Consider the following 17138-nt stretch of genomic DNA (forward strand, 5'->3'; position numbering starts at 1 on the left):
CCTTGGATTTCCTATTATCCACTCTGATAATTTATTATATTACAAATATATACGTATCAGGAACACCTAACCTATAATTTATAATACAATTTAAATTATTAAAAATACTAATATATAATATTTCAGTGATATTATATTACTGTAATAGATATAGAATATAGAATATAATATACTATTTATATATATCATAATATATAAAAATGATAATGATATACTACTTCAAGAAAATATTTCATTATAATTTAAATTTTAAATAAACCATAGGCCTTAATGATAATATTTAAAAAAAATAAATTATATGGTGACCATAGCGTTTAGCAAAAATTAAGTATATTATAATGTAGATTTTAAATTTTAAATATAATTAACTAAAAATTAAGTACTATTACTACTGGTAAGTTAGTATGGTTTATAGTTATAATTTATAAAGTAAACACAATCTATTATAAATATAAAATATAAAATATTTTTAATAAATTGCTTTTAAAAATAAATATGTAATATGTATACATAACAATTTATTCTCGATAATGTAATAATATTAAAACATTTGATGAATTTGTAAATCCTATAGGTACTACATCAAGTAGATAGTGTTTGAATTTTCATAAAAAATATCCTTAACAGCCCAATACGATGTTTTTATAAACTGTGTTTATTATTTAACTTGTAAGGTTTTTTAAAGCTGATTATGTTTCCTATACTATGTTGCCTGTTCCAGTGTCAGAGTATATACTGAATAGACAGCTAGTGTAATAGATAGGTGTATTATATACTAAATAAATATAATGTATGTTTATGGAATGTTTGAAAGATATATTTTGGAAAAGACTACTTATATTACAGTTGTATGACACGAATAACTAGTATTATTTTTTAGTTTTTATAGATAAAATTTACCAATGAGGACGTAGTTCATTATAAAAATATAAAGATCCCATTAATTTTTACAAGACTTATAATAGTGTAGTCACAAAAGCCAAACACCATGGAACTCGTATTTTATATGTTATGCATATTTTAAATTTAAATAATAATATTGTTTTATTTATTAGCTTTATATTTTATTAACTACCAATATCTCAGTGATTTCGTACCAAAAATGATTAGTAAACGTATGATACAATACACCATATTATATTTATCAATAATACGGATTTGTTTCGAACGTAATTTAATAATAAATTATTACAAAGAAGTGATGCTTATGGCATGTATACATTACAAAATCATAGAGCAGACATATAGTACTTAACATCGATCGTGTTAAGAACATAGAATTCATCTAACTAAATATAAATCATTATGGTAATTATATATGAGTAGTTAGTATAATGTGTTATGTGTTATAGGGTAGATCGATAATGTTATATAATATTGGCTAGCCATACCTCGGAGTCAGCATTTTAAAGATTATAATTCTAAAAATAATATATATTTGTGACTTTTAAATCCCTGTACTGTGTCCAGTTCATAATAAAAAGCACCACCACAATATCACGTCATCTAAACCGTACTTGCAAAACAATATTTTAATAAATTTGTTTTATATTCTACAACAAATGTAACAATTGAAACAACTACACGAATATAAAAAAGAGATGTTTGGTCATTGCTTCTTAAATAAATTAGTAAATGATGCTAGTATACATTAAAATAAATGTATATTATATAATAAATAAACCTAATAATTTAATGAATATGCGTAGTTCATTATTTAAAAAACTATCAACATTATTGAAAATATTTTTTTTTACATAATTTTAAGTCGATATAAAACTGAATTTTTATAGAAGTTATATATTTTTACTAATATTATTCTTATCATTTTATTTATTTAACTGATTTTTATTACAATATTATATATTTTTAATTTCTTATTTAAAAGTAGAATCGGAGAATTTTGGTTTACCTATTACCTACTTCAATATAATAAAATATGCTTATATTATAAAAATTAAATTTAGATGAGACGATTAGTTGATAAGTTAAAAGTATTTAAAGTGTTATACAGGGATACCCTATAAAATTTTAATCCACTGCTGCCTACTACACTCATCTAAATTTTAAATATTTACCTCATTAACTACTCATCTAACATTTTTATAAATTGAAAAATTGTGAATAGTATTCAGCTCTTGAATATAAAAAAAGAAAAATGTATGCTGACATCAAAAAATAATAATTTTAAATAATAGTATATCATGTATTTTTTTTTTTTTTTTTTTTTATCAAAGATGTTATTTTATAATAACTTAAACGTATGGAAAACTGATATCTTCAAAAAGTTAGTATTTTCTGAAATAATGAGTGACTCGTGTTAAATGGATCATCTAGTTTAATATATATATATATATATAATATGTGATAGTGTGTATGTTGTATATAAGAAATGCCTAGGACTTATAAAATAATAATTGGCCAGTTTGTGGATTGTGGTTAGGCGCTAGAGGAACAGCTTCAACATTCATAGCTATAAAAGCACGGTATACAAGGGTATTTAGCTTGTTAGTATGCGTCTCACCGTCATGCTGAGACTCAGGAGTTTGGACTAGAAACTCAATTATTTATTTAGGTGCACTATGTGACCCACTTTGTATTTAAACAATGTTCAATCACCTTTTGGTATTAGTCCTAATTACCAATTTTATTACATTTATATTTCTTGGATGTATCATATATTATGCATATATTATAGGTGTTATAGTAACTTTACGACGTGAATTAAAACCGTGTTGTGACTTATAATAGAAAGTAAAAATTAAACTGGTACTATTAGGTATTAAAATGATAAAACTTATTATTATGAATAGTTATTTTCTTTTTCTACAACATATTTAAAAATTTATAAATTATGGTTTGTTATTTAAATGCATATTTTCTTAGCATGTTTGATATATATATATATATGTATAAAAATCGTGAATGTCGTTTTGTTATACTGTTGATGAATACTGTAGTATTAAATTTGAATTCGTTATTCAATAATAAATTATTTTATATGATAAAAAGATACTGTGTAAAAAATATTGTAAACCAAATACATTAATCGTTTCCCAAAGAATCTAAAAACGTTGATCAAATAAAATAAGTTATAAGATTCCATTCTGTATAGTTGAATATAAAAAGCATCAGATTGCCTACGAAAATACTTTTTTACGGATAAATACTCCTCGCATTTATTGAATTTGCTGTATTATATTATAATGAAAATTCATTGTTCAAAGTAATAATAATCAATTCATACACTCATTAATCAAATTTCAGTTTGAACAATAAATTATTATATATCAATCACATAAAAACAAAAATTGATAAGTAATATAACATTAAATTCTGCGTATTTTTCATTTAATATCAATTTCGGAATAAAAATTTATTTTTCGTTTTTTTTTTTTGTAACTTTTTGTACTATCATAATATAAATTAAATTGTGAGAATGTGACTTATCTATCACCATTAATATGCATCTGTGAGTGACAAGAAAAATATTGGTAAAAGTGTTAATAATTTAAACTGTTAACTGTGCAACTGACTAATTATTTATAATTTTATCCAAACGGGTTATGTTTTAATCGGTTAAAACTGATCATGCAATTCATTGTTATTAAGTTCCTTGTTTCACAATATAAATATTATGTTTAGCGGGTAGATTTTTTTTTGGTAAAACGTGAAACTATCGATGATAATGCAGATCATTGAAATGACTATATTTTATATAGGGGTATAGAAAATGTAAAATAATAACAATAACTGAAATTCGAAAACTTCTTGGATTAAATTTTAGTCTCAAACAAATTTCGTTCAAAATTAAAAAAATAAAAATAATTTAATATATCATAGTATTATTATTATATAGTAGTCAATTGAGACTAAATTATTTTATAATCCCTTTTTGGATTGAAATATTTTTTTATGGTTCATTTACACTTGTGTTTTCCAACTTTTTTTATACTACGAGCTAATTTTGATAGGATGTTAAGGATAACCTTGATTTTAATGAGACCTTTTTTTTTGCTTATAAGCAAGGTTCACTTTTTTCACAGATTTTATATTTTATAAATAACAACCTAACATTTTAATTACTTAGGTTAGGTTGTTTGTATCATTAAAACTCTATAAGATAAATGCAAATATGCTCAAAAAATACTTTATATGTTTCAGTGCTTTAATAAGAAAATAATGAATATGAATGTAAGTGTAAAAAATGTGTATACTTAAAGATTTAAATGCATTTAATTGATTTGGAGAAAATTCACGAGCCATATTTATAATAAAAGCATTTAATAGGTATGTATTAAATGATTAACAGTGTACCTATTGAAAAATACATATTATTCATAACGTATGTCCAAGAGTCTTAAATAAAAATAAGACGGCCATAGAAAGAATATATATATATATATTCCTTTTCATTACCTAATCAATATTACATAAAAATATTTTATTTTATTTTTTAAATTCCCAAATCTTCAACCACTGCCTGTCTTGTATTTATTTAAGACTCATGAATATATTTTATACATAGCATGTATTTTAGATTCTGAGCGGAGCGAGGAATGTATTGGTTTTACAATGATGTTTATTTCTTTTTTATTTTGTAAACACTTTTTCTCCCCCTAAACTTGCTCAAAAGTACATGTGTAGCATATTTTCTGAAAGTTAATGTTCTAGAACTGGTATTTTTAAAAGGTCATTTTTCGATTTTTGAAATTATACTCGAAATAAAAGCGGTTAAAGGAGAAAAAATGAACAATTTCACGATTATGTAAGAAATATAAATTAATTACGGCTTTGTTTATCACCATAGAAACGAATAAAATTAAATAAAAAAGATCCCCTCGTCCGCTCAGAATCATTTTTTTATCGAATGCAATCATATTGCATTCAAATCGAATACCTACAGTAAAATTACACTATCCTGTCCGCGAGGATCGAAGGGACGATGAACAAACATCCACCACCGAAATGCGCTGACCTATTTTTTTAATACATTTTTAAAATATTTAAATTCTGTTGTTTTACGAAAAGCGAGATTTAACAAAAATAATAGGCAGTCAGTTATCTAAATAGGTTGAAGACCTACACACTAAGCAATAAAATATGACATAAACGTGCGTTAAAAATTGTTTTATTCATAATTCGTTCATTTTATACTACGTAAATATACATTTTTAATAGATTATTAATGGAAACTGTACGTGTATCGTTCGTGATATCAATAATAACCAATATCTATAATAGGTTAAGTCCCTACGGGTGATCGTAATAGCATGTATGACACGCTCGGGTAGGGTGTTGCGTGAACGAGCACCTGCAATTTGCACTCATGGTTTTATTGCATTATGTATATGTGCATCTAATCAGTTTTTTGGGTGGCTCGGCCTTTCCTAGCTCTCAAATAGCCCTTGTGCAGTTATGCATAATATTATGCTAATTGGTGGAGGCCACAGGGAGTATAATAATTATATATCACCTTCAATATTATGATACCATGGCAGTATTTTATCCGTTGCGAGCTGCGGCGTTGCGTATAATTTTATTTTTTTCCCTGCTACTAACCATTTAAATCGAACAAAACTACTGAACAGATGTTAAACGAGAAGGAAATAATGTATGAGTTGGCATTTCGCGATGTTGGATACCTGGAAGACAAATATTAATTTATAAGTAAATAATTATAAATACGAATGCTCCACGATCGATATTGTGCGAATTCGGCATTTCAGAATTATATGTCGCATAAATAATTGTCGTGCTCACTCTGGCAATCCGATGAACTTTATATTTACGACGTTTATATACTATTAATCATCTGTACACGTGACACACATGATACATATACGATGTACTCGTAATATTCTATACTATTATATATAATATAATACATATATTATATATCTATATTATGACTTGTGACAATAGAATAAATATAAATTATAATATCGATTCAATAAAGGTAAATATATCATAAATATTAATATAATTATTAGATAAGTGCCTATATTGTGTATTTCTAGTACTCTAATATTCTAAACTTTTTGTTTAATAATTTTGAAATGATAATGTAATTATTGTTGATTATCGAACAACTAGTGATAATAGTAAGATAAGTTCTAAAGACAAATTTGATCAAAATAGTTGCGTTTCAGTTACAATATGATTTACAATTTATTGTAAGTAGAACTACACATAGCTCTTACAATAGGTACCTATATTTTTTAAAATATAGTTGACACTCATCGTATTCACTATGTAAATTTCAACAATCCCGTCTACTGACAATAACGTCTATTTTACCTAACCTATATTAGTGACAGTGTGACACTACACATTATCATGTGAATACGAGTGACAACAATGGGTTTTTAAGATTGCTAGAGCCGATTATAATTATTATTATCGACAAACCGCGATTTACGAATAAGAAGTTATTAATATTTTCTGTTTTTACATTTATACTTAATGAGGTTAATGCTTCTACTTGTAGTTTTAATTGTAATTATCTGTTCAATTACAATTAGACGATATTAACACTCTTTACCCAACTATAATTATTTTCATAATATTTTACATTCTAACGTAAAATATCTTAAATAATATGTATACATTATACATAAATATATAAATATATATTATATTTATTTATTTATCTTTCAAATACGCTTCAATGATGAATTAGTTAGTAAACTATAATACTATATTCTTTATATTGTATATAATGACTGTGTTTTTTGATCCTTTCAAAGTCATTATAAACGATTTATTGCTTAAATCGTATACATATAGCATACGAATTACAAAAAAAGTAATTTTGTGAAGGATAGATTTCCGGGTGCCGGGTGTTCCATCCCCATCGCCATGGCCACTATATAATATGTTTTTGTTTTATGACATTGTTTGAGTTATTGTATTATATATGCTAAACGATTGGAAAAATGTTGAAATAAATTATGTGCATGTTGTATATAAATGTGCAAAAGCGGAAAATATTTTTGATTGTCTATGTATTATGATAAACCACAGTTTTGGAAAGCAAGAGACTGTATGATTAATGAACTATACTACACTATTCATAATAGATAATACTCACGAACACCTTAATAATTTATATTAAGTACAGAGTTAACTACTAACAATCATGTTATTTTCATGGAACATTCCAAAACATTTGTATCGCAATGATAAAATAATTATATAGGTGGGACAGGTGGGTACCAACCTAATATTATTCAAAACAAAATTGTTTCAGACCCATCTCAATTTTTCAACAAATGTTCAAAAATAAATAATTAGTAATTGCCTGTAATTAATTATTACTCACAGTTTATATACTATTGTATGCATCACACTCACCGCATATGGATACTACCAACGTTAGTATAAGTGGTGAGTGTTTAGCGACGACCATTTATTATTACATACCAAATAGTATCAGAGAGTTAAATATGTTTTTTGAAGGATTTACAATACTAATAATAATAATACGTCAAGTAATCGACTGTTTTTAACTGTTTGGTCTTGGCGTGAGAGAAATCTATGGATATAAGATTTGAAAAGCTTATTGACAAAACATACAAAACCAATAAATATTTTATCACGATAGCTATAATACTTTAGGTATGAATTGTGTGTTTGTCTGGTAGTAGGGTGGTAGGGTGGTGACCACTGTGTCGACCGTCACCATTGCATCGCGGGTCATTGACACTATTCGTCAATAAAATTCTAAAGAAACGAAAACGTCGTTTCTGCGTAACGTTCATAATATCAATATCTACATCATTATAGTTATTTTTAGACTTTCCCAGAAGCGCAGATTCTCCGAATCGACCGACCGAGCGTGTTGCCCGCGGGTCAACGGTGGTTTTTCAAGTTCTCGACGTTAAAATTGTGGTCTGACCCGACAGACCCTATTTTGATCGTACCGAACTCCATGTACTTGCATTTTATTATTTTCATTAATTCGACAACGATTTATAACGATCACAATATTTGTTAAATACAACCAAATATCTATTTACGAATTAGATATTGAAAAAACCCGTTCCTTGGCTATACATTATTTTGCATTATACATTTTTTTTCAAAACGTTCGCATCTGTAATTATACGTGGCTTAGTACCTATAGTAGTTAATTACAATAGTACAATTCTGATACTAGAAAATTATTGTAGGTTATATTGTTATTTAAGTTATGGATAAAGCAGTGTGTGTTTGTGTGTGGGTGTACAAACGCCGACGACGATTTGTTGCTACCCACGAGTCATAAAACGCCAGGTTTTCGACAATTTTGAAGCGAAGTAGGGGTTCGAGTTGCAGCGTACTAAGGGTCCTAGCACATTCCGACCACGACGGGCGAGCATACGAATTCTCACCGTTTTTCCTTTGTCCGCTGTCGTAATAATAGTAGTAATATAATAATATGTGTGAGACGATGTCTCCGTTATTGGCAAACAAATATTCCCTCAAAACATTCCGCCTCGTCCGACCTTTGGATTTGGCTTGACGACGAGAGAAGACCTACCCGATCAAACCACAGCTGCTGTAAGGACGACACGTTGTTATAACGACAACGACAATAAAATTGTGTGCCCGCAGAGGGAAACTGAACTCACTATATTATTTATATTACTATAATATTATCATTAGATTGTCACCGTGTCGAAAATAAAATGCGAAAAGTTATGAGTCGAGTTCTAATTTGTATACACTGCTGGTAAGTCATAGTTGTACCCACTAATTAGCATTTATATTTCAGTTGTGTGCTCGATTTTTATTGTTATATAATTTACAAAAGTCATCACTTATCATTCATCATCGCAGTCATTATGGCATTTATCTATTTCTGAGTTGTCGGTAAATAATACCGTGTCTTTTACGTTTGTTGGAATTTACTTTTCACCATTATTTTTTATCTTAAATATTATTTTATGCAAAGGTCTTATACGGTTTACATACATTACATTCCATCACAGAATAATATGGTGTATAAAATAATGATCTTTAGTGATGTATAGGTAGGTCGTAGGTATGTGCTAAATATTTTTTATATCTTATAGTAGTAAGTTCAATAAATGATAAAAGGAACATTATTAAGAGGATGCATGTATTGTATTCGTCTTATGAACATTTGCATTCAGTAAAACCAATTGTGTGTAGTGAATTGACTTTTTACCAAACTTAAAGATCATTATCTGAAATTCTTAAGCATTGTTTTTTTAATATTTTATATTATCTTTCTTAAAAATTAAAATATCGAAAAATAAAAACGCTTAAGCACTGATTGTTCTTACCTTTATGTTTGGTAATAAGTCAGTTAATTCTAATATTTAAGCGAAATACACACAAATGGTTTACTTAACTCAATTATTTTATGCTGTATGCTTGTAAGACGGAAACAGCACATACAGATGTGGCGTCATCTTTACTAGTTTGTACAAAATATTTATCGGTTGTAAATTTGTAATATCCATCTATTCGATGGCACGAATTGATGGTATAGTTTTAGTAGAAAACCTACTTAAAATATATTATTTATTTAATATGGGTTAAACATTGTTATAAACAGAAATAAATTACGAATCTGATAAATTTGTATGATTGTTTAATTTGTAAGTTAACATGTATGTATGCTTACAACTGTATACACAATTTTAAATGTTGATCAAAAAATGAAATCCAAAACTCTAATGCGTTTAATGGAATTATAATACGTTTAAAACTTTAAAATGTAGTAAAGCATACAGAGTATTTTTTAAATACATATTTTTAATCGAATTTTATTAAAACATATACTTAAACTTTACAATATCCCTTCAATTTTCAATAATACCTGCTATTACTAATAACAGTATTATGAACTTGCAAAATACAACTTATTATATTATTCTTTTGAACTTAAAACATTTTGAGATTGAAAACTTACACAGACGTTTTAAGTTCTATGCAATCTTATTTAATAAATCTCAGTAAAATTTATCAATAAATTCTTCATGAATAAAATAAAATATTCTTTCCGACAGAAATCATTATCATTTTAATATATTAAAATAATATTCAACGTTCTTAAAAATTATTTATAATTTTAAATTTTTGCACTTAGGTATATATATATATATAATATATTGTTGTTAAAAAAAACTATAACTTATAAAACTAAAATAATTTATTATGATTTAAGTTGTATAATATATAAAAGAAGTTGGCTATTAATTATTAATAAATTAAAAACAAATATTTATCTTGAATATATTTGAATAAATACATAGAAAACAAGAATTTTTTTTTCAAAATTTAATCTTATTTAAAAATGATTTAGGTAATATGTTAATATTTTAATCGCATTTTATTATAAAATATAATACAATGTGAAAAACATTTTTATAATCATTACCTTGAATATAGACGAATGTGCATTAGATATGCTATACTTCACGTCCATTACTTAATTTCATTATTTATGAAACGTATACAGCTTCTCATTAACATATTACATTATACATTAATTACTTACATAATATATTATGTATATATTTTGATTAAAATAAAATTCTGAAATATAAGCTTTTGTAAGTATATATAACATGTAATTCATCTTCAGTTTAGCACAGAAAATATCCATAGGTATATTTTAATTTTTTGGTTTTTCATTTAGCTAACGTTTGTACTTATATTTAAAAAAAAATAATGACATATTAGAATTATACACATTAACAATTTTTATCGATTAATTTTATGTCAAACATATATATCGTAATTTATTATTACGGCTTCGACAATTAAGTTATTAGTTAACACAAGAATTTAAATTTAATAACTTACATTATAATAAATATTTACATTAACCATTATAATCATGTATTGTAAAGGAACTCTGGTGTCAATATAACTAAAAATAGTATTACACTTATAATTTTTTAGATTTGGTTATGTACAAGTTAGTTTTTTTTGGGAAATAAATTAATAAATTAAAGTTTTTAATGATAAGATATTTTCTAGATTTGTTTGCTGAGGGAAGATTTTTCTGTCATCAGTTAAGTTCTGGGACATTCCGAGAGAAGGTGCTTGACTGATATTAAAGATGTGTTGTAGAATTCGCATAAGGATCTGGGTTCTGTGTACGAGTGTTTGTATGGTTACATTTTATAGGTGACCATTTATTTGTTTAGTACAAGAGTGTGGATACGAATTTGGAGTTAGAAGAGACTTAGTTTGGTGGAGTTTTTTTTATATTTATATTATATTATTATATTATATTTTATAATGTTTACAAATCAGTATAATATTATAGTACTACTTGCTTCATTATTTTAGAACTATTATGTTTTTTTTTAATGTCTGCAATCTGTAGAATGATTGATATCCATATATTTAACTTACAATATATTTTAGTAATAGAATTAGAGTGAAAGAAGGGTACGTAATTGTTATTTATAATATCTATGATATTTGCATGTAGATAATTTAATTTAATCAATTAGATTTACAAAAATAATATAATATTATAAGAAACCATTTAAAAATAAGAAAAATGAATAAGGCAATATATATTTGTGTAACAAATATACGAAGGTAATTTGTTTATTGTATATAAAGTTAGATTACAAGCTTACTATAACACATTGGTTTGAAACTACAATACACGCCTTGCGGGTAGCAGTGTGATATTAAATCAATAATAAGAATAACATATAATATTATGATAATGATATACGTAATGCTTTCAATGTGGATTATATTAGACAGGTACGTGATATATACAATTTATCTCAAAATGAAGAATAATTCAAACATGGATCAAACAAAAGTATACTATACGGATAATACAAATAAATTGACAGATAAATGTGAAATTGTATACACTATACTTAGAGCATGTCTAACTTATTGGAATTGTAATAAATTGAAATTTGTACAAACGACTTTAAAACAGTTTTGTATTAGTACATTAATTTTATGGAACGAGAATATGCGTCCGTGCGAGAATTTCCTAGATCCTCATAGTAGCCAATGTATTAAAAAGATTTTGTGGTCTTTCAAATGAAAAATAATCATTTATGTAAATTTTAAATTGATGATTATTTGATGTACCTATTCTATATAGGTACCTAAATCAAGATTCGAACGAGTAAATTTCAAATTATTAAACTTGAACCATTTATAATATGTACAGACTTAGAAGATATTATTAAACTAAGATGATTTTAAAATATCATAGTAATTAATATTAGAAATTTAGATACTCTTTAAATAGTATGAACATTTAAGTATTTAAAAATAGTATGATTTTTAAGTATACTACAAAGTTCCAAAAATCATAATTTGAATAATAATAATATATCTAAAGAATAAAGAGGGATAGTAAGTACGATTAGTGAATCACCCTGTAAGCCTAAGACATGGCTATACTTTATACTATATAAGAACAAACAAACCGTTTTATCAGTTCACACATAATATTATTAAGTCCATGAGTCGTTCTGGCATGGAGGGAGTTGTAAAGGCACCAATATTCAATTAATGGCACAGCGGGGGTGGCACTGTGGCAGCAATGGTATTTCATCAGTGGTGGGTTTTTCATATTATTATCGCTATAATTATACTATTATATGGATTTTAATTAAAAAATAATAGATGTATTAACTTTATTTTCATCAATTGTCTTAAAATTCTTAAAAAGTGAAAAAAGTTGTTTTGATAAAAACAGCAATAATAGATAGGCTCGCTCTTAAACGTATTTAAATAAATGAAATTGATTAGGTACATATTTAATACATTCGTTAAACATACATACCTATTTCTAAAGCTCATATAATATAAAATGAATGAATCCTCCTTAACTAATCCAGTGTAAAATTCAAATATATGAAAATAAAAAAAACCTTACCTTAAAGAACTATGACGCATTGTTTAAGACGTTTGTTTTTCGCTTTTGGTAGATTGTAATGATTTCATCGCTGTCTTAATAATCAAACGATATTTTTACATCTACAACGAACACTACATCTAGACGTTGTTCAGTATTAAACGTAAACGATTTTACATACATTTCGCATCTAATTCAGAGTAGTTATCGAAAACAGTATTACTATATTATTGAAGGTGGTGATTATTATTTTGTTCACTCAGTCGGTATTCGTTTTGTACTCGCGACCCATTCCCCGCCATTCCCGCGCGATAATACAACAACAACAACAATAATAATAATAATAATAATATTACGAGCTTTGCTCGTTGCAACCGCAGTGATGTACCTATTTACCTTTCTAAATCCGCACATGTATCGGTTTTACACTCGGCAATCGAGGAAAACGCGCACATAATATTATGATTGTATTATATTATAATAATAATAATGATAATAATAATAATACGCCGATACGCGTACGATATAGGTACGTACAAAGTAAAATTTTTGCGCTTCGCGGACGAGCGGCTGTGTAGGCGGCGGTGGAGGTGGTTGTTAGATGGCGGTAGAGAAGCGTTTTATTATTACGCTCCGTTCCCGTCTACCCGCCGCGGCCGGCGATACACCTCACCGCCGCCACCGCCCCGGACGGGCGCGATCCTCCGTGTCAGCGGGATAGGCGTGCGTCGCACGGCGTCGGAAAACGCGCGCGAATCGCGTCCGCCCGCCGCCGGCCGACGTCGAAGCCGTAACCGCCGCGCGCGCGTTGACATCAACCCGACAACGGTCGCGTTGCTGCGACTGCCGGCAGTAGCACATTGGCCGATCGGCCGTACGTCGCGTCCCTCGTCTGCTCGTCCGTGTCCCGTCTCCGGTGCGTGTGCGACGTTTACGTGTATTATATAGGTACACCGACTGGCGTGCGGTTTTTCCTCGTTTGTGATTTCGTCGTCCGATTTGTGCGCGTGTCGTTGTGTTTTCTCTCGATTTCAAAAAAAAAAAAAAAAAACGTTCGTGTTGTATGGAAATAAAAACGAAAAAAATCATTATTGCGATTTTATTCGGGTCTTCTCTGCCGACGACCGAATAAGCGCAAACACGTCGCACATCTCCCACACGCGTTTACCCTAAGCTCCGTATATTAGTACACTCGCGAGCGTGCGACGTCTGACGATAATATGGAACGATTTAAAGTGATGAAAGCCTCCGGGTCGAAACACAGCCTGAACAAGTATTACGGTGCCACCGCCGAGGACATGGAGAACACGGCCGGTTTGCTGGAGATGACGAGCGTACTGGGAAATTCGCAAATCGACGAAAACGCTTCAGGTAGACTGTCCATTATTATTACTATAATATATTATACTTATTGATTTTAGAATATAATAATATTACAACATGATGTCGAATATCGACAGTACTTTAATAAGAGTCTTAATATTGTTATCGGCTACTATACATATATATATAAAATTATAACTTTTATAAATTATAGTTTGGAGGGTAAATATCTCTATTAGGTATTGGGGTCGGGTTATGTAACACTACATTATTGGTGATATTTTTTTGTATATAATCGATACGAGATTAATTTACGTTAGTTGGCTAGATACATTAAAGAACTTAAGAAACACATTTTTTGGAAAAAATCATAATACGTAAATGTTTAAATTTATTTTATCACACACTAACATTAAATATTTAGAATTATAAATAAATTATATCGTATGCATACATTTTTTTTGTAATAGGTATATTGGTGAATTTATTTGCTTAATATCAATTTAAATAACTGGGCTGAAATAAAATCAATATTAACAATATTATTAATATTGAATATTGTTTTATGTGTCAGCCTTTCCCTAATTTGTATGTCACGTCGTACCTTAGAATTATTTTTCACAAAGCTCAAATGCTTTTCGAGGACTAAGATATGAGAACGATGATATTGTGTTACACAATATACTTTATTGAACTCGATAATAATAAAACGTACTATACATATAGAACCTATATTATAGGTAACACAATATTATATCTATCTGACTAAACATAGTCACAGTATGAGCTACCCTATCCACGCGGGCGGAGACGCCTTCGTATAACGCGCATTGTAGATAATTATTATATCTAACATTGTATCCGATTGCGTGCACATGATAAAAAAAATAAATTAAATTAAAAATTAAAATGATTAGTTTTTCGAGAAGTATGCTTTTTTCTCACTTTCTCTCTCTCTCTTTCTCTCTTTCACTTAAAGTGTCATGCGATGTTCAGATCAACAGGTTCCTAGCAGTAGTTGTCAGACGTGAGGTAGGGTTTTTGCAATCTTTGTTTCAAACCGCTTTGGAAATGGAGAATGGTTCAAAACCTTCCCCTTAACTTTCCGATTTGATATTCCTCGGTATCGCGTACAGTTTTTAACGAGCGTTCGTGCGTAAAATGACAAGTGTAGGTTTTAACTATTAAAGTGGATGGTGGGTGGTTTGTACATGATAGTGAATAGATGAAAACAAATTTAAGAGAAGATAATAATAATATTATCCATTATTATTTTTATAATGGTTAAACACAATACATTTACTTTTTTTACACTATAGGTAGTAAGTACATCTAGGTTGTTGTTCTTTATTCTCTCTTTTTTTTTTTTTTTTTAACAAAACCTACGATTTATGGGAAAATGGATTTATTGTGTCCACAAAAGTTTTGTTATTATTTTGATAATCGTAGGTCTTAGTGAATTAACGTTTTGTTTTCAAAACTCCCCAGCATTACAATATGAAAGCATCAAATATGAGATTAAATTATTATTTATATACATTTAGTTTGTTTAAAAAGTAATAGATTTATATTCACAAGCATATAATTTTGATTTTTCAAAATTTGATTCGATTTTATCAGATATATCATAATATAATATAATATCTAATTATTTTATTAATTTTACTATGAAAAATTATCCAAACATCTTCTTAAAATATTTATACTTACCTTTACCCGTAAATAAAATAAAATGGTGCTGCTACCATATGGAATATTCCACTTACCTAATAAAAAATGTATAATCTATAATGTTACAAAGAGTGTCGTCAGTGAGTGACTTCTCTAATTCAAGCATTCGTGTTTTATATTATTCTTATAACTCTTATGCTATTATACACCCTTTGTATAGATTGAAATTTACTAAAAAATGTGATTGGTACCTACATGAATTGTTTTTTGAATTGTGCACTTATTTATTAAGGCGCAGTGGCCTGATTGATATCATTTGGTGCCATCGTTCAGCTTCAGTGACAGCATTTGATAGATATTGGGTATATTTTTATGATTGGTTAAACTTAAATTTCTATATAAAACTTTACCTTCTTTCTTGTCTGCTCACATGAGAGAATCACAATATCACATAGTCGTACAGAAGTACTGAGTACTTACAGAAATTTCAAGTTCACGGAAAATTAACTCAAACAGCTTAACTTTTCAGCTTTTTGTGTCCATTTAAACACTTTTAATAACATTTTGTTGTTAACTGTTGTTCTACGAACATGATAAGAAATTATATGACGCTTTAATGCTTTATAGATAACCTGCTGATTTTAAACGAATTTATCTAGAACATAGTTTCTTAAGTTGAATTTTATAATATTATTATGGTATATAAATTAATTGTATAGAGTAAATGTGTAAATTAAAAATGTTTATTTATAACTAATAAAACATTTTGATAACATGTTAATGTTGATTTGAAGTCAACGTATTAACTATTTTAAATATTGAAATGTGCAAGATACAATTTCCAAATTTAAATACTTATTTCAAAATAATATAAAATATACGGCCAATGGGGAGTTTAGACTCTTTAACCCCTCCACCGCACTACACCACTGAATTGCACATGCACATGTATAATGTATATAATATAGAAAAAATATGTGGCTAATAAATTTGACCTCGAGTAAAATAATAATAATTATTTTTTTATATACTAGTAATAAGCAAAAGAAAAAAAATCACATAAAGATTTCGAACTTTTACCAATACTGGTTGTTTATAATTAGATTTACCGAATCTCGTTTTTAAAAGTACGAACTACAAAATTCTCGATAAAATCATTTGGGGTTTGACCAAATAATTTTGTTTATCTTAGGTTTTACTGGTGTTCGTACTTTTACCGTAACACATAATATATTATTATCAATGAAATTATAATATTATAAATTAGCGACATTTTGAC

At 27.7% G+C, this 17138-nt stretch overlaps 1 protein-coding gene across 1 annotated transcript in view; it reads left to right on the top strand.

Moving 5' to 3' along the window:
* Nucleotides 1-13720: 13720 nt before the first annotated feature.
* The window catches only part of LOC114126798 (solute carrier family 12 member 6), a 257451-nt gene continuing 254033 nt past the window's right edge, over nt 13721-17138 (top strand). Inside the window, exon 1 of the mRNA XM_050201555.1 lies at nt 13721-14236. Coding sequence (XP_050057512.1) covers nt 14086-14236 — 151 coding nt within the window. The 5' untranslated portion in view covers nt 13721-14085. The remainder of the gene's footprint in view (nt 14237-17138) is intronic.

This window comes from Aphis gossypii, chromosome 1 (assembly GCF_020184175.1).
Source record: "Aphis gossypii isolate Hap1 chromosome 1, ASM2018417v2, whole genome shotgun sequence".
NCBI classification, from domain to species: Eukaryota; Metazoa; Arthropoda; class Insecta; order Hemiptera; family Aphididae; genus Aphis; species Aphis gossypii.